At 56.0% G+C, this 22,341-nt stretch overlaps 1 protein-coding gene across 1 annotated transcript in view; it reads left to right on the top strand.

Annotated features, from left to right (window-relative positions):
- The window catches only part of LHX4 (LIM homeobox 4), a 39,570-nt gene extending 19,026 nt beyond the window's left edge, over window positions 1-20,544 (top strand). Inside the window, exons 3-6 of the mRNA XM_026509157.3 lie at window positions 12,846-13,048; window positions 17,336-17,490; window positions 17,805-17,976; window positions 20,150-20,544. Of these exons, the coding sequence (XP_026364942.1) occupies window positions 12,846-13,048; window positions 17,336-17,490; window positions 17,805-17,976; window positions 20,150-20,544 (925 nt within the window). The remainder of the gene's footprint in view (window positions 1-12,845; window positions 13,049-17,335; window positions 17,491-17,804; window positions 17,977-20,149) is intronic.
- The last annotated feature ends 1,797 nt before the right edge of the window (window positions 20,545-22,341 follow it).

The raw sequence follows: 22,341 nt of genomic DNA, 5'->3' as shown, positions 1-22,341 counted from the left end.
TGACTGACATTTATTTATTTAAAGATGTATTTATTTCTTTTAGAGACAGAGTGTGAGTGAGCGGAGGGGCAGAAGGAGGTGGGGGAGAGAATCTCCAGCAGACTCACCACTGAGCACGGAGCCCCATGCAGGGGGGCTTGATTCCACAACACGGACATCATGACCTGAACCAAAGTTAAGAGTCAGACACACAACCCATGGAGCCACCTAGGCTCCCCAGGCCCGTGATCTACTCACAGTTACTCTCCTTGTCCCACAGGACCACTCTGCTTCATAAAATGACCCACCCTCAGGGTCAGGTCCTTTTGTGAAGTAGGGGAGCCAGCTGAACATTCCGGGCGGAATCCAGGTCCTTACTCTGTGATGAGAGGCCATGTGGAGAGAAACTGAAGGCTGACGTGATTCTGCCTGCTGTGAATGGAGGCCCACTCAGACCCGAAGGCTGGGCTGCTCTGAAGCCCCCAGGGAGGACACTTGGATCCCCGGCGGCCACACACAGCTCTTTGGGACTGTGGCTATTTGGTCGAGCAAGTCACAGTCCTCGGGGAGGACACAGAGGGAGTCAGTCCTCCAGGGTCAGACTGGTTCACCTTCCACCTCCAGGGGTCTTGGGAACCACTGCCCACTTGGGGCTCAGGCTGTAACTTGGCCACAGAGCTGGTGGTCTGTTCCTCATGACTGTTCACTAAACGTCACCAGGCACCTGCTTTCAGATGGCACACAGGGGACATGCGAGCAGAGAGAGCACAAGGCAGGGCTGGAGGGGCAGAGCCATCGCCGGAGCCCCAAGTCCCTCCCTTGGCCCACAAGGGGCTGCAGGGGTCCCTCTGGCAGCCTTGTGAGAGGGAAGGCAGGTGCTTCTCCTCAGAAGGCTTTCAGCTGTGGGATTTGGGAGAGGCCTGGTCAGATCCAGGGAGACTCTCTTCTCTATGCTCCTTGAAGAAGAAGAAAAAAGAAAGAAAAATCTCTTTTTCTGATACCTGCCCCATAGCCCTGCTCAGAAGGGCATGGACCTCACTGATCCGCTCTGGTGAGAAGTTTCGGGATCAGTATTTTAAATCTCTTTGCCCATAACGAGGGGCATGGCCACTGCTTTGCACACATCTAAGGGGTATCCTCTATTCTGTGTGACGTTTTGTGAATCAAGACTGTAACGGGAAGGGTGCCCCACTGGAGCTGTGTAATACCTCAGAGGCGGGGCGGGGGGTGGGGGGAGTCAGCCTTCCACCAGCCTTCAGCCCAGGAGACGCGGTAATACTGGTGGCTGACAGCAGAGGGCGATGTTGATGTGTGCGCAGGCAAAGAGGTATTGGAAGGTTGTACTCTGTGGTTGTTGCATTTTTCTCTCGGAGCTGTTGAATTCTATCTTGCCCAGTAACTTTGGCTGATTTTTGCTGTTGTTTGTTGGTTTTGCCTCCTGGGTCTTTGGCTGCCGTTCTCCAGAGGAAATAAAATTCTGAGACGGAGAGAACAGGCCGTGAGTTGACTAATGCTAGGGTTCCAAAGCTATTATAATTGAATCACACCCTGAGGAGCCAGCGACTCCTTGTGTTGCCTTTGCTAAGCAGGTCCTTTCTGGACTGTGTGTCCCTCATGTCTCAGGTCTCCCATCTCCTTGCCCAGGGCCTGGGGAGGGCAGGAGTCTGGGAGTAGAGCTTCTGGGCGCCCTCCTCACTGCGGACCCCGTCCCGGGAGGAGCCTAGCAGCTCCCTTACTCTGGAGTGCAGTGAACAGCACAGGTTCTCTGCTGCAGGAACTGGTCCAGGAACTGGCTCTGTCAGCATCAGCTGGGCGCCCTTTGGTAAGTTCCTTAACATCTCTGAACTCCAGTGTCCTCTTCAGAAAAAGTGAGGATGCTGATGGTGCCTGCTTTAGAAGACCTGGACACAGGAACATTTCATAGAAGGGAGTTATTTTATGAACAGAGTGGTTTGGTGAACCCGGATGGTGCTCAGTTGAATTCCTGTCCTGTCTTGAACTAGCTGTCAGCAAACAAGTGACTAGGCCTTTCCGAACGTCAGTGCCTTATGGGCTGCAAGGCACTCATTGTAACCCTCAGAGTTGTTGCGAAACGGGAAGGAAATAGCGTGTCAACCATGTCCAGCTCGATGCTGGCTGCTTGATCACTGTCTCTGGGTTTCTGGCCCTGACGTGTGGCCACTTGACCTGCAGCCCTGGAGGGCCAGGCTGTCAGAGCTCTCCCTCCAGGCGAGGGCTGTGCTGGCTTCTGCTGGTCTTCCTCCTCCCGGCTCCCAGCCCCCAGCTTTGAGACCTTCCTGTTGAGATGACATTTAACGTCAGAGTGTGGGGGGAGGGGTAGTCTGGCAGAGCTGGGAGGGTCTGCTGGGGCTAAAGATGCCTCGGGGATTTGCATGAAGATTTGGGAAACAGACTGGCAATGATTACAATCTGAAAACAAACACGACTCCAGGGTCAAAGAGAGAGCAGCGTTTAGGTAAAGCACAGCTTTCCAGAACATTCCAGGCTTGCGTCACCAGGGCTATGTGCTGGTCTGCCACAGGGGGGCTTGAAGGGAGAGTTGGACGCATTCTGAGAGTGACTGCCACTCCAGGGGGTTCCTGTCTAAACTTCCTGTGTCTCTGGGGGTGTCTCCCTGCCCCTGAGGCCTTCGTCTACACTGTGGCGGTGGTGGGCAGCGATGGTCCCTGCTGGGGACCCAGTGGGAGAGAAGGCGCCCTCGCCGCTTGTCAGCGGGGAGCTGTGTGGGCTGCTCCCCAGCCAGGCCCGGAGCACCGTGCCTCACGGCGCCCCTCCCCCAGCCAGTCTATCTCCAGGCAGAGAGCGAGGCTGTCAGCCAAGGGCAGGTAAGCAGCGTCCTTGGGAGCCCGGGAGACGCTGATTTATCCCCGCAGTTCAGAACAGCCTGTTTCAGCTCCAGCATGCTCTGCGTTTGGCCTGGACGCAGGGTAGTTTCGCTGGCTCCGGCCTGGTCTTCACTAGTGACCTTGGCCCCACCATCGCTCTGGTGCCCAGGGCCTCCATCCCTCAGCCGGGCAGATGCCCACAGGAAATCAGGGAATATGCGCAGAGGCCCGCGCTCAGCCTGCCTGTGAGGTGGACTTCCCAGAGGGAGCAGGCTCTGGGTTTGAATCCGGGCTCTGTGTGACCTGGGGGCGTTTGACGCCTGAGCCTCCGTCTCCTGCCTCTAAAGAGGGACGGAATAAACGTTACTTTCCTGGGTTACTGAGGACCGAGTAAGGTGAAGAAGTGCTTGGTTGTCATCGTTCTTAGGGGCTCTTTTCATTAAGGTCAGGATGGTGGATGCATGCAGGGAAGAGAGAAAAGGAGAGGAGGTTCCTGGGAGCAGAGGCTACAAAAGGCTGCAGACGAGGCAGGGGTCCTGTGGCGGTGGGAGGCGTGGCCTGTGTCTAGTGGCCACGTCATCGGAACAACCGGCTACCTGTCGGTGTGGGGGTGGGGCAAGGAGCCACCACGAGTTCTCCCCACAGAATGCCATCCCTCCCTGTGTGGTCCAGAGCTCTGGGCTGTGCCTGCAGCCCGCAGCCCTCACCTCCCAGAGGAGGGGGTCCCGGCTCTTGCCGGGGGCCTAGCCGGTGCTGCTTGTGTGGCTGCCTCTAGCCAGCTTTTACTCTGTCGCACTGGGAAGAGGCCACTTCAGGTCTCGGGTTGGTTGCTGGTCCAGTCTGGGGCCAGGTTCTGGTCAAGCTAGAGTTATCTCTAGAAACTACACACCTGCTAGCCTCCCCATTACCAGCATGTGGATACACACATTCTTTCTCTCTAGCAAAATGTGCTTAGGGAAACTTCAGGGGGAGTTTGACGTGTGACTTTCCATAATTTCTGAATAGTTTATAGTCTAATTCCCTCACTAAGCAAATTAAACCTTTTAAGGTAACGATCAGATGGTCCAGATAGTGTCTGTGCATGTGGACATCTGTAAGAGTCCAACGCGCTGGTGGGACCAGGCCCGCCGTCATCTGCGAAGGCCTGTAATCAAGGCAGAAGCAATTACTTAGCCGAGCAGCTCCCCCTGGGACCCGAGGCTGTAGCTCAGGCCGTGATGAGTCCGAGGATTATCTGTCTGCCCCCCCGGAGGCCCCACTTCAGCTGTGCCGGCCCCCCCTCCCGGAGCCCAGCCTGGGGCTAGGCTGACATCTGTGGGACCTGCATCCCAGAGACTTCTCGGCCTTGGGGAATCTGTTTGGAACAAGGTGGTTGCAAATCACACTGGGAGTCGGATGGCATCTGGGCTGTGGAAGCGGGTCCCCAAGCAGAGGGGCGTGGGTGCCGTCGGAGAGGGACGTGTGGAGCTGCCTCTTCATCCCAGGAAAACACACCGGCCAGCAGCGGTAGTGCCTGGTCCCTTCACTGCTGGGGCTCAACCACCTTCTCTCTCCTTCACCTCCATCCCAGGCGTTTAGTCATGGCCCCCAGCTCCCAAATGCTCTCTCTTTCTGCCCCCCCCCGCCTGTGCCCTCTCTCAGCCCATCACCACCCCTCTGTGCCTCTTGAAGCTTCTCCCTGTCAGGCATCCTGAAACTCCCTGCCCAGCACTTGCCAGCTGTGATCCCTTCCTGAGGGTCCTCTGGCCCCGGTCACACATGAGGGGCCAGTGTCTGGCTTGGGGCTCTGGCTCCTGGGCATCTGCCCCCAGAAGGTCTGCTTGAGTGGCATGCGGCCCTGTGGTGGGAGTGCGGTGTCAGCGTAGTAGATCAGTCTGGCGGGAGGCTTTGGCTAGGACCTCTGTCCCTGAATGTCCCTGCTGCTGCCTGTCACAATGCCTGCCACACCACCATTGAGGTCTTGAGGGACTCAAGAACCAGCCAGCCCCCTGCGGATGCCAGGAGCTCTGAGAACATCTGCTGCTTGGGGCTTCTCTGAGTGGCCACGTCACAGCTGCATGGGAGCCTTCCAGGGGCCTTGCTGAATGTGCGGACTCTGGGCCTGGAATCGGGGGTCAGGGGTGGCTCTTCTGCTTTGAAGCGGACGTCCCAGGTGGCTCTTGTGCACTGAGTACTTTGGTGACAGGTGAGCAAACACCTGGGCAGAGAAGAACTAGCTTGGAGTAAGCAGATTAGGTGGCTGGAGGGTCGGGGTGGGCAGGGGTGACAGCTCCTAGCCTGGCCCCATCTGTGGAAAGGGAATGGCCTATCTACCTGTGAGGGCTGTTGTGTGGTTTATAGGACACAGCTCCTATGAGATTGTGTGCTGACTATGTGCCCGGTGTGTGTTTACCCGGATTAAGGGAGGTGGGCTGGACTCTTGTAGAGGAGGGTCGGATCCAATGTCCCATTGGCTCTTGGGAAACAAATCTACCCCCAGCAGGGAAGAGGGGAAGCATGGCTGAGGGAAAGGGGGAGCTGGGCTCTAGCCCCTTTTCTGCCACTAACGGAGCTAAGTGATCTTGGACAAGTCACTACCCCTCCCTGGGCCCCAGTTTGTTCTGTGTTAAGTGAGGGGGTGGACTAGGTCACTTGATTCTAAAGCTTTTCTAGTAGCATTCATCTCAGAATAATATTGAATGTTTGTTAAGAAAAAAAGCATCGTTAGCCCCACCCCAACCCCTAACAAAAGGCAGAGCCCCGTGGGGCCGTTCCAGTGGGTCTGGGAGGTGTACGTGTAAGTGTGTGTTGTGGGGGGCTGTGTCTCCACTCCCCAAGGCTCTGACACTTTCTGGTGTCAGGCCTTCTCCAAATATGGCCCTTGTCTATGTCTGGAGAAGGCTGACCATTCTTGGGCAGAACTTTACGTGCCCGTGACATGGCTGGGGTGGTGATATATGTTGGAAATATTGGTACATACAGTAACAGTAAATATCAGCAACACACCTGTCAAGTGCGGTGATAGATAAAAGAAATACATGGAGGGAAGTGTCAGCTGGGAAAAAAATATACAGCTTGCCGTAAATCACCACCAAGCAATTAAAGTGTAAAATTAAGTTATGCAGTATTTTGTTTCCTCGGGACAGGGCACTGTGCTATGACAGCCCCCCCGCCCCCCACACAGAGGCTGGCGGGGGCCTGGGCGAGCCCCTGCCCGACTGCCTCCCGATGGCATGTAAGGAAGAGCATTGGGTTCTAATCCCAGCTTCACCGTTCATGGCTATGTGGTCTCTGGCACATTCTCTACCCTCTCCGAACTTGTTTCCTCATCTACAAATGGGGGACGTGTGTTACTGCATATCCCAGGCACGGGTCCTTCACTGTTGTTTCACCAGCTTTCATCGGACATGTACCCTGGGCAGGTACTGCTGTGGGTGCTAGATTCAGTGGTGACCAGGCTGGCATGGAGCTTCCTTCTAGAAATGGAGAGATACTGTACACGAGAACTGTGCAGCGCATGCATCTGGTGGAGACATGGCAGAAAGTGCTGGATCGGGGCAGAGCTGGTCAAGGAATGCCCCTGGAGAAGGCAACGTGTGAGGGGCGACCTGCAGAAAATGCAGACCTGAGCCACACGGGTATCTGGGGAGAGAGCATTCCAAGCCAAGGAGCCAGGGTGGCTGGGCGTGTGAGCAGGCAGAGTGTAGGAGAGGAGGCTAGATCGTCTTGGAGGGTCTTGTGGACCAGTAAAGGGACTTGGGCTTTTACCCTGAGCCTGGAAGGTGTCAAGCAGGGGAGTGAGGTGGGAGCACTGTGGCTGCTGTGTGGGGGAAGAGCTGAAGCCAGGAGAGCCGTGAGTTGTGGGCAAGGCCTCGTGGTGGCCTGAACTAGGGAGGCAGCGGTGCCGATGGTCAGAAGTGGTCCAATTCTGATTGAATTTTGGGAAGTCCCAACAGGGTGTGCTGACAGACTGGGTGCGGGTGTCCAAGGCTTTCAGCCTTAGTCACAGAAGGATGAAATCCCCATTCTCTGATGGGGGGCAAGCTCTGGGGGAGGATTAGGAGTTTGGTTTTGGACATCCAAGCGGAGAGGCCGAGGAGGCAGTGGGATAGACCAGTCTGGAGTTAGGCAGGAGGTCTGGGCAAGAGGCTGCTGGAGGGGAGGGGCAGGACCAGGAGAGCCGTGTGAGCCCAGTGAGCACCATGTTCTAGGGAGCAGGAAGAGAGCCAATGCCACTGAAAGGTCAGGGAAGATGAGACCTGACCGCTGGGTCAGCAATGCTGGGGTCATGGGTGACCTTGGCAAGGGCCGTTTGGGTGGATTTGTGGGTGGCACCCTGAGTTGGAGTGTGTATCTGTCGGGGTTCTCCAGAGAAAAAGAACCAACGGGGTGTGTGTGTAATACAAAGAGATTTATTATAAAGGTTGGTTCCTGTGATTTTGGAGGCCGAGGAGCCCCGAGATCTGCAGTCAGCAAGCTGGAGGCCCAGGAAAGCTGATAGTGTAAATTCCAGTCCAAAAGCCAGCAGGCTGGAGACCTAAGAAAAGCTGATGTTTCAGTTCAAGTCAAGGCAAGAAAAAGCCAATGTGCCAGCTCAAGGAAGTCAGGCAGGAGGAATTTTCTCTTACTCTTGGGAGAGTCAGCTTTTCTGGTCTAGTCAAGCCTTCAACTGATTGGATGAGGCCCACCCACAACAGGGAGGGCAATCTGCTTTCCTCAACCGACTGATTCATCTGTTAATCTCATCCCAAAACAACCTCACAGACACATTCAGAATAATGTTTGACCAAATATCTGGGCATCCCGTGGCCTGGTCATGTTGACACATAACATTAACCATTACAGTGGGTTCAAGAGGAGAGTGGGAATAGGGGTGTTAGAGGCCCTGCATGCAGACCCTTCTTTTGAGGAGTTTTCCTATACAGAGAGTAGAGAGGTGGGTGGTAGATGGAGGGAGATGTGGGGTCAAGAGAGGGTTTTTTGAAGTGGCAGAAACAAGAACACGATTGTACCCTGGTGGGGAAGAGTGAGTTGAGAGGGAAAATTAATCATGTGGGGGCGAAAGGAACAGTTGCTGGAGGACTGATCTTATTGGGCAAGAAGACATGCACTTGTGCCTGCGTGGGTGGTCGGCCTCAAACAGGGGGCACAGCTGGTGCTGCAGTAGGAGGCAGAGGGAAAGCAGGGCAGATGGTGGCTGGACAGGGGAGTGGGGGCCCATGGCGGGTCTTCTTGGGAAATAGGAAGCCAAGGGCTGGGACTGCGGATGAGGGGCTGGAGGGAGGAGGGGTCTGGGAGCATGGCAGAGCAAGTGGACTAGGGAGATGTACTGTGCTCCTCAGGCCCTCTTGAGTCACGGATCACAAATTTAAACTGGGCCCAGTCAGTGAGGCGGTAGGTCAGGTGCTGGGTGGAGACGGCAGAGGGTGGAGGGCAGGGCGGCGAGGTGAGGGTGTGTGCAAGGGAAGGACTGGTGAGATGGACCACAGAGACCTTGCTGGGTAAGGAGGAAGCCAGGCTGGGAGGGGGATGAGGACCTGTGGGCAGTGAAAGGATGAGCTGGTCCTATCTCAGCAGAGCCATGGGAGTCAGTGCTGCAGGGCGGGAGCTGGATGGACGGGAGGTGGTGGCCAGATGGGCAGGTGCCTGGAAGTCACCCCTGGAGGCACTGCAGTTCCTGCAAAGTCTAAGTGGACCATGGGAGTGAGTGGCTGAGGAAGGGTAGAGGCCCTGACCTTGAAGGAAGAGGTCAAATGATTGAGGGAGCAGGGGCAGGAAGCACTGTTGTGCGGATAGCAAAGTCAGGAAGCATGCTGACAGGAAGGACAGGAGCTAAATTCTCCAGGGGATGAGGGGGAGGGGCTGGGCTGGCAATGACCACCACGGGGAGGGGGCAGGGTGTGGTCTGTGGATCAGGGAGCACGCAGTAGGTGCTGGTGAATTAGTAGTATTGCAATGCCCAAACGTGGAACCTGGGATCATAGGGCAGAACTCAAACTCAGGATGTGCCAAACATCTGTGGTACAGGATTTGCGTGCATCTGTTTCTAGAAGGTGTGGTGTCTGCAGGGCCTGCCTGTTGCCCTTTTCTGCAAGTTTGTCCCTGGCCTGCAGAGTGGTCCCACCAGGCTTGTCAAGAGCAGCAGGGGTGGACAGATAAATGGGCAGACGGGGACTCAGGCTGAGCCCCGGAGCCAAGGGTGAGACCAAGGACACAGGCCTGGCCCCCTTCCCGGGGTCAGGGGCAGCCTCTGGCTGTCGGCCATGTTGTCTGGTGCATTTCCCCAGCCAGCAGCCCAGGCCCGTCATGCCCGCCCCCCGGGGGGCAGAAGCGGGGAGGGTGCTGAGCAGGGTCGGTCGGTGTGTCGGGGGGCTCCCCCGGGGTGAGGGCTCCCGGGGCAGCCTCCGCATTGGTCTGTGGCTCAGAGCAGCTGGGGAGGCTTGTGGAGGGCCCTTCTGCCTGGGTTCCCTTCTCAGGGTAGGGGCACCACAGCCGGCTTCCCAGGGGACATTCGCTGTGACACCCGCCATGTGCCAGGCGAGTGGTCGGAAGCCTGAGCTCAAGCCCCGTTTTTCTCACTCGTTGCCTGTGAGCGGCGGCCGCCCCCGCACCAGTGTCAGCCTCAGCTTCTCTCTGCTGGGAGGAATCGCAATGCCGGCGCTGTGCTGGGCAGGCACGTGACCTCCGGGACCGAGCATCGGGATGGCACAAAGTGGGGTGCGGGTTTCGTGTTTTCCTCAGCTGCGGCCCCGCTGCCACCCGGGTTCCATTCGTTTGTTGGAAAAGCTTTTGATGGGGGTGGCAGGATTATGTTTTGTGCTGGTTCCTCCCTGACGGCTGAGACCACGTTTTAAGGAGCCTTTCCTGAGTTCGCTCCTTGCTCCTTCCCTCGGTCAGCGCCCGGCGCTTGCCGACTCCATGCTGGGCGGGGTAAGAGAATTTCCAGTGATGCTGGTCCAGGAGGAAAGCGCTGTGGGCCATTAGCAAGTTCCTTCCTGCATTTTCTTTGTCAGTTGGATTGGCTCCAGCTGCCTTCCCCGGGGAGACCGCGGTCCCTGGAGGCTCGGCCAGGCAGGGCTGGCCAGAGAGACTGTCGCGGTGAGCAGGGCGGTGCCGGTGGCTCCAAAGGAGCAGGGCCCTGCACGCAGCAAGGGCCTGGGATAGGACGAAGGGGGTATGGCCTGGAACATCCCTCGGAAGACTCTTCCTTGGCTGGCGCCCAGCACCGCCTCACCCCAGCATCCTTCAAATGTGGTCAGGTTGCTGAGACATTGCCTCTCTGCGCAGCGGCCAAGTTCACCGTTTGACCTGGGTTTGGACCAGGGAATTTGAACTATGGCCGTCTCATGACTGCCTGTCACAGAACGAGTCATCTAGCCGTCCAGGCACGGCCGTCTCATCCGTGACTCGGGCTGGTCTGAGCTCTGGAAGCCGTGGGACAGTGTGTTCATCAGGTACCCCCCCCACCCCCAGTGGCGTCTCCTTCCAGGGCCACTGGCTCTGACCAGCGGGTTGCAGGGGGTGCCCCTCAGGGCGGGGCGCATGGTCCCTTCATCGAGGGTCCCGCTGGCTGTGCTCCAGGGGAGAAAGGTAATAAGGAGCAACTTGCACTTACTATCGGTATAAATCCCACAATCAGGAAAATTGCTTCAATTGCTAAAAAACACTGGTGGGAAAGTCCATTTATTTTTCATTTTTCTTGTGCACTTGCCCCCCTTACACATGAATCACTGTCGGTATGTAGATTAAATTTATACCCCCGTTATCTTTCATGTCTCTGGGGCTCTGGTGTCAAGTGGGTTTCTGGCTACTGAAAGCCACGGGCTGCTTCTTTGTGGAGAGATGTGGTCCTCTCCGAGGGGGGGTCCTCACTCTGTTCCGGAGCCTCCCCTCAGCCCTCCTCCCCTTGACAAGATCAGACTGGCTTTTTGGAAAACCCTCGTTCCTCTCTGGAGCTGTTTGTGTTCCAGCATCTGCAGCAAAGGATTTGGACCCTGGACTTGCAGTGCTTTGTGTGAGAGGCCCTGCAGGGAGCGAGCTGAAGGTGCGGGTTCGCTTGTAACACCTGCTTTGTGAATTGGCCTGGAGAGCATCTACAAACGGCAGGCGTTTTGAAAACACACTCTAGTAACACATATCCACACAGGCTTCCTTTCTCTTTGTCCCTCACACACACACACGCACCCACTCACACAGGATAGAACTGTCTGCCTGCCTTCCTCTTTAACATGGGTGGCCTGGTTAGACAGCAGCTGTTGAAGAAGCCTGGTTTCACCTGTGTTCTGTGGGGTGTAGAACTTTCTAGAATGGACAGTATACTTTGTTCTCCATCCTCAGATTTAGCCATCCCCATGTACATCCTCTATAAAGCATGGTTCTTTATGAGCTGATTTATTCATTCAACAAATGTTAACTCTCTGTTTCTGGGTCCTGTACCCCTCTGAAAATCTGATGAAACCCCTCCTACTGCACAATTCTGAATGACTCAGGGGTAGTTTGCAGAGTCCATCCTGAGCCGTGGGCTGGAGAACAGCTGTTCTGGAGGCCTGCTCCTACACCGCCCATCCTCCTCACCACACCAAGGTCTGGGGTCCTTCCGAGCCAGACTCCCCAGCCGCTCAAACCCTAACACCCTTCTCAGACCTTGTCTCAGAAAAGCAGCCCCCTGGGCCACACTTCTAGACTTAGAGACCCCCCACTTCTCTCTCTGTGACACGGTGTGGCTGGGCGGGGAGCCTCTGAAGTGGCAGCTGGCTGCTCCTGCTCTAGGCCCCTGGAGCCCCCCAGCAGGTATCATTACTGCATAAGAGACCCATCATTCTGCATTAATCTGGGATTCATCATGATAGCCATGACCATAATTAATTTATTTGGTATTAATGTGGATGAAATATGTACTGTCCTTTCAGGGGAAATCAGGCTGCCTATAAGCATTAGTTAAAAGGACCATTAAAATCAAACCTTCCCCAGATCCATTAGGCGAAGTCTTTCATCCTGAAGAAGATAAAGTTCTGCTGTGTGAAATGTCATGAATAATTAGGTTGATTGCTGTTTTAAACTCTGCCCCTGCCTCTCCAACCCCTCCCGCCTGAAGCAGGCAAGGCTCACCTGCCGTGGAGCACCCCCCCTTCATCACCCGTGTCTACACTGGCCCCAAATTCCCCTCTGGCCTCTATGACCACCCGTGTGGCTCTGTTGTCTATGGACGGCATGAGGAAGGGGCTTCAACGACCCCATTAGACTCTATTTTCAATGGGTCTCCTTCTCCCCACTTCCCACCTTGGGCCCGGGGGGCAGCAGGCGCCTTCCTCTTGCCTCAGTGCTGGTCCAGAAAGATGTAGAACAGGAAGAGGCCCGAAGCAGCATTGTTCAAACTGAGATCCGCAGACTCCTTGCCCGGAATGGGGCAATGGTGTGAATATGAAGATTCCTGGGCTCGCCTCAGACCGACACATCTTGGGGGCTGTGTGTGGGATGGGGATGGAGGCTGGCAGGGAGGGCTTCGGGGTGTGCCAGATGAGGGAGAGAGATGGGAGAGAGAGGACTTTGGGAGAGCCCCGCTCTTCCTGCCAAAGGCAAGTTTCTCCAGAACGGCAGTGTGGACCCTGGCATGTGGGGTCTCCTGGCTCCTCTTGTGCGAGCGTGTAAAGAGGTGTTTGCTGGATGCCTTTTGCACACCAGCCTCCCCCCACCATGCAATTGCCCGGTGGGGCCGGTCCTCGAGGCCTCACCGGAAAGCTGAAGACCAGGATGCCGAGGCTGAAACGGTCGGCTCGCAGGGGATCGGGGTGCTGTCGGGCGGGTGGGAGCCCTGGTGGGTCAGCCTTAGAAGAGGCCCTGGAGACTCGCCCTTCATTGGGTGGCTGAAGAGCCCGGGCACAAAGCAGTGAGGCTAGCCGGAGATGGGGGGCAGATGGTAAGTACGGGGTGGGGGGGCGCGGCCATCGATGCCCACGGACACCCCGAGCGCTGGGGTGGGAGAGGGGCTGATGTGGTAGGAAGGGGGCACAGCCAGCTCTCACCCTCGTGCTGCCCTGACAGGCGCTTCGGCACAAAATGCACGGCCTGCCAGCAGGGCATCCCCCCGACCCAGGTGGTGCGCAAGGCGCAGGACTTCGTCTACCACCTGCACTGCTTCTCCTGCGTCATCTGTAACCGGCAGCTGGCCACGGGCGACGAGTTCTACCTCATGGAGGACGGGCGGCTGGTGTGCAAGGAGGACTACGAGACGGCCAAGCAGAACGGTAAGCCGCGCCGCCACCCCGCGAGCCCCGCTCGCGCCACCCCCAGCGCTTAGCGCCGCCGGCCTGGCCCGCACGGCTCGGGGGCTGAAGGACGGCCAGCGGCCTTGCGCTCCTGGCACGGGCGGGGGCCGCGGGGGCGCCGTCTGCCGCGGACTGGGGTTCTCCCCGGGCTTGCGTACCGGGGTGCACGCCCCTCGGCGCTCCCACACCTCCAAGGCTTCCTCAGTGACAGCAGGACCGTGGCCTGCCTCAGCTCATACTTCAGTTAACTGCGTTCCCTTCTCAGGGCAGGGTCTCCCCCTTCCTTGTGAGGTGAGGACCCCGGGAAGTCTCCAGAAGTCCCCGATGCAGGAGCCAGTCTTCACACTCCGAGGGACTCCAGTCAGTCAGCCGCACAACTTCCTGCCCACCCTGCCCTTCCCCCAGCCCCCTCGGGCCTATTGTCTAGGGTCCGCGTGGAGACCTCTACAGGCCCCAGGGTTAGTGGCTCTGGCCCTCCGGTGCCGGTTCCCGAGCAGCCCAGAGCCTTTCCTGGGCCTAGACAGGGCTGCGACCCCTCAGGAAGGCCAAGTTCCCTCCTGCTCCCCTGGAGCCCCCCTCCAGCTCCTCACTCATAGCTGTGCCCCCAGGTGCTGCGCCCTTCACCCTGGTTCCAGATGGGCGTTTGGCCAAACTCCACCTGGGAATCTTAGATGCATAAACTCACAAAACACCAAGGTCATTTGCCTTTGACTAGAATTTTTATCAACTCAGCAGCTCCCACAGCTCTGGGCCTGATGAAAAAAAAAAAAGCAACAACCATTTCATGCATCCCCTTCTAGATCTTTCCTGGGCCCCCACACATGTGTTGCATAGATCTGATCCATACATGGAGAAATTATTATTATTATTATTTTTGGCTGCATAAACACAGTTTAAGGGTTCTGTGGTGGTGAGGAGGCATAGGCGTAGGGGCCGGTTTGGTGAGGCAGCTGGCACCAAGCTTGGCTTTGGTGGGAGGTGAGCAGGACAGCACTGCAGGGGTGCCGGAGTCAGAGGCTTCCACTCTCTCCTCCCAGGACCCCTGCAGCGCTGGCCTTTCGGGATGGACAGGACTTCAGTCCCCTTTCCCCTCTTTCTGGGGCCTCGGCAAGCCCCTTCCCAAGCTCTTTGCCTTAACGTATTCATCTGCTCAGGTTCCTTCGAACTCCCTCAATGCTGCTGCTTTGGAGTCAATCATGACGTCATAGAAGATTAGGGCATCTTGTCAGGGATAAACCATCAAAGCAGAGGGACTCAGGGAGAGCCCAAGCTGCCTTTGGAGCTCTGATGCCCTCCCCCAGAGATACTAAGAATGCGTGACCTCCCTCCAGGCCGGCGGCGGCTTCTCATCATCAGAGGCCTTGTTCAGACCCTGAGCATTCGTGGCCTGGCACCCACCTCTGCTGGGGACGATTCCAGAGGAGGGGGAGACTAGCTGGGGAGGCAAGAACGACAGTGGAGTGAACACTTTTATCAAGGATTATTTGAGCCACACCAGACATCTGGGGGACACTGGATTTGGCATCAGAGGCTGGTGGACATCTCTGCTCAGTTACTAACTTGGGGCCCCTGGCCAGCTATGTAACTGGTTGAGCCTTGGCTTCTCAGTTCTGTATGGGGGTGGGGGGGTAGTAGCACCTGCCACATAGGGCCGGTTCCTGAGGTCTACATAGGATAGCACCAGAACGGATGCTGAATGAGAGTGAGACCCACGAGGAAGATGAGTGTCAACAGGGGGGTGAGATCTGCTTTAGGTTTTCAAGTAGCCGAAAGTTACACAGTATTCCTGACCCGTTCCTCCTGCCTCTGGCTGTCGGTGGGGTAGGGCCTACTCCATCCTGTGGAATCCAGGTGACCCTTAATGCAGCAGGGGGCCTTTGTCTGCTTTGGGACATTTGACTCTTTTTCAGTTTTAATTCCTCCTTGCTGATCTAAACCCTCTTTCAGGCTTACAGTTCCCTCCCCTTGGGCTACACAAAGGACCGAACATCAGCTATTTGTACCTTAGTGCGAATGGTTTTGTTCATTTGTTACATCTCCCTGAATATTTGCATTTTCAATATAATGAGGTTGCATTTTACGCCAGGGACAAGTGCTAGGAGACCCTGAATAATTCAAAACGAACGTATTTTAAGACTAATTTTCCCATAGGAATTAATGTAAAAAGTAGGAGGGGGGGATGTATTCTGGAAGCACATAAATCTATAACCGGTGAAGTGTATCTTTGCCTTAATGCTACTTTTTATTTTCTCAGCACTATCTCTAATACCTTGCAGAATGCTCTCTCCTAAATTAACAGCCTAGGATATCATGGTCTCGCTTGGCCTTCTTCATAGCGTTTTATCACATTTAACTTCCGTACCAAAGTTATTGATTTTTGGGTACATTTTTCAGCACGAGCACTGCCACCACTACTTAATGAATACTTGGATGACATTGTTATAGGATATAAAAAAGATTTTAAATTATAATAACAGCGAATGTTAAAATAACAGCATAATAGTCCCCATAATCGCAAGAAGAAAGTCCTGTGCACGTAGGCAGCAGTTCTGAACCCAGGGGCCACCCACCCTCGATGACGGGCAGATCCCAGTGGCCACGGTGAAAACAGTTTCTAAATCACCAGGCTGGCCTATTTAAAAATTAGACAATTCTTGATGAATTACATCCTTTTGCTGGTTTCATTATTTCAAATTTTTGATCTGAAGACCGTAGAGATGTTTTAATAGAGCACTATTTCATACTGGCATCAAATGCTGTCCTGCTGTCATCTCTACAAACAGGGGCAGAAGGGATGGATTCCTTATGACAGAATTTAAAGAACTTGGGAGGTTTTCCTCAGTCTCTGCCATGGCGGCTGTGGAAGCCTTGCTCTTTGGATCAGGACTCCAGGGAGGGGATGGGTGGCAAGGGTTTGAGGACAATAATGGCTCTGCTGGAGCAGAAAACAGCCCAAGGAGAGAGGACTGGCGACTTCATCCTCCCCGGCCGCATGCATGACTGCCGAGTGGACTCGGGCCTGCATGCTGCCCCACTCAGGGCAGGCGCAGGTGCCCCAGGCTCCAGAGTGGGGAGGGTACTGGCCCACGTCACTCCCTTGCTCAGCAAGAAGGTTGAACCCAGGTCTTCAGGCTGCAAGAAACACTTTTCAGAATTGTCGTGAGGACTGTTTGCACATCAAGTTCTCAGATCACACCAGGCACATAGTAGGTGCTTAGCAAATACTGGCTATTATTGATCCTAAGAGATGGTTTTCTTGAATGGAAAGGAAGGTAGGAAGGTAACAGAGACATTTTAAAGGGCCCGGGGGAGGGAACACAGAAGACCCAGAGAGCCAGGCCTGGAGCGATGGCGGTTTGTGGACTCGGGTGCCCTGCAGAGAACGGGCAGAGGTCTAGCGCCGGGAGAGGGACAAACCGTCCGCTCTTGGCTGTGTGCTCCTGACTGCGCATAGGCGCCCTGCTCTGGGCTGAACAAACCAACCTCTGACGACGGGAACAGCAGGCTTATTAGCTCGATGCTCAGAATCCACCGAAGACTGTGGATCGGTCAGTGTGTTGTCCTGAACACTCTTCAGACCAGTGGTTTTCAAAAAATTTTGACTATGACCCCAAGTAAGAAACTCATTTTCAACTCAGCACACATATATTCATACCACGAACACTAAGCAAGTCCTGTGAACCATGCTTGCCCTCCTCTCTCCCATTCCATCCCATGCATCATATTCCGCCCCAAATTTTTGATCCACTCAATTGACAATACAAACCACTAGTGGGTTCTGACCCGTAATCGGATGCTTAGATGACTGGCCAATGAGCAGGTCACCCCTGCTGAGCTCAGGGAGGCCACTGCGAAGGGACCTGGGAAAAGGGAGGCTCCGAGGGGAGGAGGGGCAGAGGTGTCTGGGCACAGCCCAGAACTCACATCGCTCATCCTGGCTCATGCGCCTTCACAACCCAGGATGTCCAACCAGAGCCTCTGCCATGACGGGGAAGCACGTGGAATTGTACACCCTCAGTGGGGCGGGAGCCCCCGTGTGGCGGGGCTGGGGGCACGGAGAGGGGCGGGGAGCTGAGGAAGGACTGTTGTCCTCACTTTTCCGTGACTCGGGAAGGCCTGGGGTGAGGAGTGGGCTCCGGCGGGTCGTTCACCATTCCTTCCCATGGCTCTGCCCATGGTGGGCGAGACCGCAAGAGAGGAGGAAGGGGGATGGGGCCCAGCTGCTTTGGGCAGGCGGAGGCCAGTAAGGGGTGGTCTACACTGCAGATGACTCCGAGGCCGGGGCCAAGCGGCCCAGAACCACCATCACAGCCAAGCAGCTGGAGACGTTAAAGAACGCCTACAAGAACTCCCCCAAGCCCGCCCGGCACGTGAGGGAGCAGCTTTCCTCGGAGACCGGCCTGGACATGAGGGTCGTACAGGTGAGCCGTCTGGGGGTCCCAGGCCTGCGCCCTCCTGCTGGGCCGGGGTAGGGAGGGGGTGGCCTGGGCGGGTGTGTGGTTCCGTGGCCTCTTCGCTTGCAAGAGGGAGGCTCAGGGAGCGCACCGGGGAGCTGAGCTCCGGCCGTTAAGGGGGGCGAGCTTCCGGGAGCAGAGACTAGCGGGCACATCACAGTCCTGGCCCTGACCTCGCCCGACGAGTCTTGCCCGTCTCCAGCTACCTGTCCTGGGGACCCTGGGGGCCTTGGGTTTGCGGCAGACGCTCCCTGAGTGGGTCCCTTCTGCTCGTGCGGCAGGTTTGGTTTCAGAACCGAAGGGCCAAGGAGAAGCGCCTGAAGAAGGACGCGGGGCGGCATCGCTGGGGGCAGTTCTATAAGAGTGTTAAGCGGAGCCGGGGCGGCAGCAAGCAGGAGAAGGAGAGCTCTGCGGAGGACTGTGGGGTCAGTGACAGTGAGCTGAGCTTCCGAGGTGAGCAGGGCTGGAGGGGCGAGGCCGAGGCCTTAGGAAAGGCCCCTTGGAAGCAGTAATTCTTGACCTGCAGGAGGGACCTTTCTCGAGGCCTTGACAACTGCTTCCTGAAGCCAGGCTCTTCCCAGTGACTTGTAGTAAAGGGTGGGGGGTGGCAGTGGCCCTTCAGATGGGACAAGGAGTAGGAAACGAGAGCTCTGCTGCAGAAATGTGGAAGCTGGCTTCCCCAGGACCGTGGGCCCCAAGGCCTCCCCTCCTTTCCTGCTGCCTGGGGCTCTCTCACCGCCAGTGCAGCTGGGAACAGACAGCTGTGTCTCGGCCCCTGCCCTCAGCCCCCCTCCTGCATTTCCCTCCCTTGCAGGGGTGCTGGCCTCCCTTCCGTGATCCCCTGGAGTAACCTCTCCCTCCTCTCCCGGTGGTGGGGAGGACGCGCTCAGGAGGCCCTTTGCCCTGGGAAGTCACTGCTGTGAGTGCACGCAGGATGGGACAGGCCCCCCTTCGGAAGTCCCTTCCCCCGCCGCTCACTTCATCCTGTCCCCTGCACACAGCTCTGCCGCATGCGCTTCGTTCGAATCTGCGCATCAGCAAAATGGCCAATCACCGCATGTTTTGGATCCCGAGGTTGTTTGCAAATAGTCATAACGATTCTCATTTACTGAGTCCTCAGCTGTGGAAGGTCCTCTGTTGTAGGTGGCTAGAAAGAGTAGTGGCGGGGGGGCCCAGAAATCCGGTGGCCAGTTGTGGCTTTCTCAGATCAATTCACTTTTCTTGAGGCTCAGTTTCTGCATCTGTAAACGGGGAACAACTACATTCTTGCCCATCTCAGTGTTGTGGGGTTCAATGAACACCACTGACTGTGGATGTGTTTGGGTGAAGCTCAGCACAGTTTTAACACTTGGAAGACACGACTGTCCCCACCGGGAGCCTGTGGACCCCACAGAGGGTCGTACGGAATGACAGGTGTAGGCGAAAGACCAGATAACGGCCATTTTCCAGTGGAGCTGAGCCTTCATCGTTCTGCCCCCTTTAAAGAGCATGAGCTCTCCTTCCCCCTTTTCATTTGCAGGGTGGAGTGGTGAGGCGCAGGCCTAGGGCAGGCTGTCAGAAGGAATGGGTGTTGAAGTCTAGTCTGGGGAGACTCAATAGGAGCTGATGCACTGGCCCAGGGTGGGAATAGAGAAGGAAGTTCACGGGGCAGAGGCTGGACCCAGCTGCCGGCCAGAGCACAATGCCCTGAGAGGACTGTCGCCCACTCAGGAGGTCTGTCCTGTGGACCCTGGGAAGGGCTCAAGAGCCTATGCTCACCTTCCAGCCCTGTTGGTGGAGTTAAGAAAGCCATTGAACCTGATCTGAGCTGCCCACAACGTCTGGAACATGCAGGATCGTTGCGTCTTGCGTTGTAGCTCTTTTCTGTTGGGTGCAGGTGGGACCCCAGGTTGACATGTCATGGGTCTGTCTGGGTAATTATAGAACTCTTTATTTCTTAAGACTAAAACCTCTCGCCTCTTTTGGGGAGATACATGCTTCTAGGTAGCACAGGCTCCATTAGAAACCCTTAATGAAATTCTTCAAGAAACAAGAAGGTCCATTTGCCTTAGTCAAGTCAATGCTTTGTCCCCAGTGAAGAGCTTATTCGATTGAGAGAGAAACCAAGTCCTTCGATATTGAACTGCTTTTCCAGGTAGACCAGAAGGATTTTGTATATATGCCTAAGAGCGGCCCTCAGCTGCCCTTACCACGTGGGCCAGCTTCTTTCCCAACCAACGAAACCAAGCACTTTTCTCAGCCTGAAAGCTTTCAGATTAAATCTTGTCAGCACGTGGTTTCCATTTGTGAGGCTGATAACGTACGACTCACAAACCGCAGGCATTCATATTCTTTAGTGTAGCCATCTTGGTACGTGAGCCACACGGGACCTACAAACTCAGCAGACATTTGTCCAGCCTTCTGGGATCTGCCTTCAGTCTCCACAGGTGTTTCTTCTGTGTTTCCCCTCGATGTGGGTCAGTCTCTGGATGCCAGGTTGACAGTGTTGGCGTCTGACTCATGCATGGCAGTGAGGCAGCTGCCATCCTTGGGCTTCTTTCTTGGTCATGTGTATTCCTAGGTTGTGAAGAACAGGGACCACTGGAGTCCTGGCGGCTGACAACAAATCTCGTTCTTTTGTCCACAGAGGAGCAAATTCTCTCAGAACTTGGCCACACCAATAGGATTTATGGCAACGTGGGGGACGTTACAGGCGGACAGTTAATGAATGGGAGCTTCTCCATGGACGGGACAGGACAATCCTATCAGGACTTGAGGGATGGGAGCCCCTATGGAATCCCCCAGTCTCCCTCCTCCATATCGTCCCTGCCATCCCACGCTCCTTTGCTCAATGGGCTGGATTACACAGTGGACAGTAATTTGGGCATCATTGCGCATGCAGGGCAGGGAGTGAGCCAGACGCTGAGAGCCATGGCTGGGGGACCCACCTCTGACATCTCCACGGGAAGCAGTGTAGGCTATCCCGACTTTCCAACGAGCCCAGCCTCTTGGCTCGATGAAATGGATCATCCTCCTTTTTAAACATCTCTCCTCCCCACCCTACCCATCCTGGCTTGAGAGAATATCTTCAAGGATCAAAAGAGACTTGCCTTTTAAGGATCAAAAGTGCGCCAATGTGAATTTCCATTATTTTCAATGGAAGTCCTCCGCTGATCCCTAGGCGGGCGAGAGACCAGACCACACGAGGGCCCTGTTATCCTGGGGAAGTAGCGGGAAGGCAGCCTCCTCTCAGAACACAGCACAGGGGTGCAGAGCCTGGAGCGCTAGGGTGCTGCTTGGTGGCTTCCTACCCCCGTCCTGCTTACAGGCTTTGGCTGCTCGGTGCTTGGTAGCACGAGGGGACCGTCAGGCCACCTTGGCCTTTGGGAACTCTGCTCCGACTGGTGTGTCCCATGAGATGCCTCCCGAACCACTACCACTGCTCTCACCAGAACTGAGGTTGCTGGGGTAGAGGCGTCATGGCCCTTGAGTATAGTAAAAGTGATCTCTGGACCACCCTATTGAACTCGAATTTTGAAAATAAAAGGTCACTTATTAAAGGTCAGTGAAAACTTTGATGGCCACCGTTTGATATTGAAAATGTCCCATTCTTCTTCTTCTTCTTCTTCTTTTTTTTTTTTTTTTTTTTTTGCTGTGAAAAATATGACTTCTTCCCTGCCCAGAAATACAAGCCAGACAATATTTGTCAGTTTGGGTTTTTTAGAAATCCCGTCCCTATCACTGAATCCCTGATGGCAAGAAGTGGTTTTCCTTGCAGGTGACTCAGGCTGGAGCTGAGTAGCCCTGGACCATCACAGCGACTGCCCGACGAGTCCCCTCGGTGCACACTGTGCCTTTTTAATTTGCTCGTACCATTTATTCCACAAGACAGGCTGTGGGTTACAAGGTGATCAAAGCTAAAATACGGACAGGACAGAACGACAATCAGTGCAAGCGTGCAGGCGCATGTGGATTTTAGACGTGCCGTCCGCTTAGCCGTCGGCAGACGTGCGTCGCAGAGCTCCCCATCCCGCAGGCCGAGGCGGCCTGGAGTCTGCTTGGCAGGCGCTGGCGTACCTGAGCTTGCGAGCCCACCCCACCGGCAGTCAGCCCGCCCCAGCCCTTGAAAAACGAGAGCTTTCTCTGTGCTAGCTGACTCAATTGGACAGTTCTGGAATCTTCCAAGAACTAGTCATGCTTTTTGGCCTGTCTTGGTTGGGAGGAATCACTAGGGAGCGTCCAAAGGGTCCCAAGTGGTTCTTGGGCCGCATCTCCCTGGGCTGCTGCCTGGGCTCGGCCTGGCCCTGTGGCGTCCCCGGCCTGCGCTCCGTAAGGCCGAGCTCTGCAGCCAGCGGCGGCGACGACCGTCAGCTTGCAGGTTTGCTCTGACGCCTCACGCAGCCTGAGGCCTGCGGCAGGGGCTCGTTGAGCTGCCCCCGCCCCCAGCCCTGCCCCGCGGTCTGCAGGCCCCACGCGGGGAACCGCCGGGGTGAGCGAGTGGTGCCGCAGCTCCTACCTTACCGCACCTCGGCGGGTCGGGAAGTACCCCGGGCACGCTGCGGGGGCGCGGGGGGCGTCAGTCCGGTCCCCTTGGGAGATGGTGGTTCAGCCTCCATTTTCTTAAACAAGAGAGCAGGGAAGGGTGAGAAGGCATTGCCTTTCTCTCACACGAAGTGACGGGGCACCCTTCCTTCTGTGAGCGCTCCGTCACCTTTTGAGGACCACGGGATTCAGGCACACGGCGGGCAGGCTAAAGGAAGACATAAAACACTTCTTTTGGCTGCTGCATGTACTGGAGACTCCTTTCCAGGACTAAACTGAGGTCAGTCAAGCTTCTCG

This window comes from Ursus arctos, unplaced genomic scaffold (assembly GCF_023065955.2).
Source record: "Ursus arctos isolate Adak ecotype North America unplaced genomic scaffold, UrsArc2.0 scaffold_2, whole genome shotgun sequence".
Taxonomy (NCBI): Eukaryota; Metazoa; Chordata; class Mammalia; order Carnivora; family Ursidae; genus Ursus; species Ursus arctos.
The sequence above is the reverse complement of the archived record's forward strand: the minus strand, read 5'-3'. Positions and strand labels throughout refer to the sequence as shown.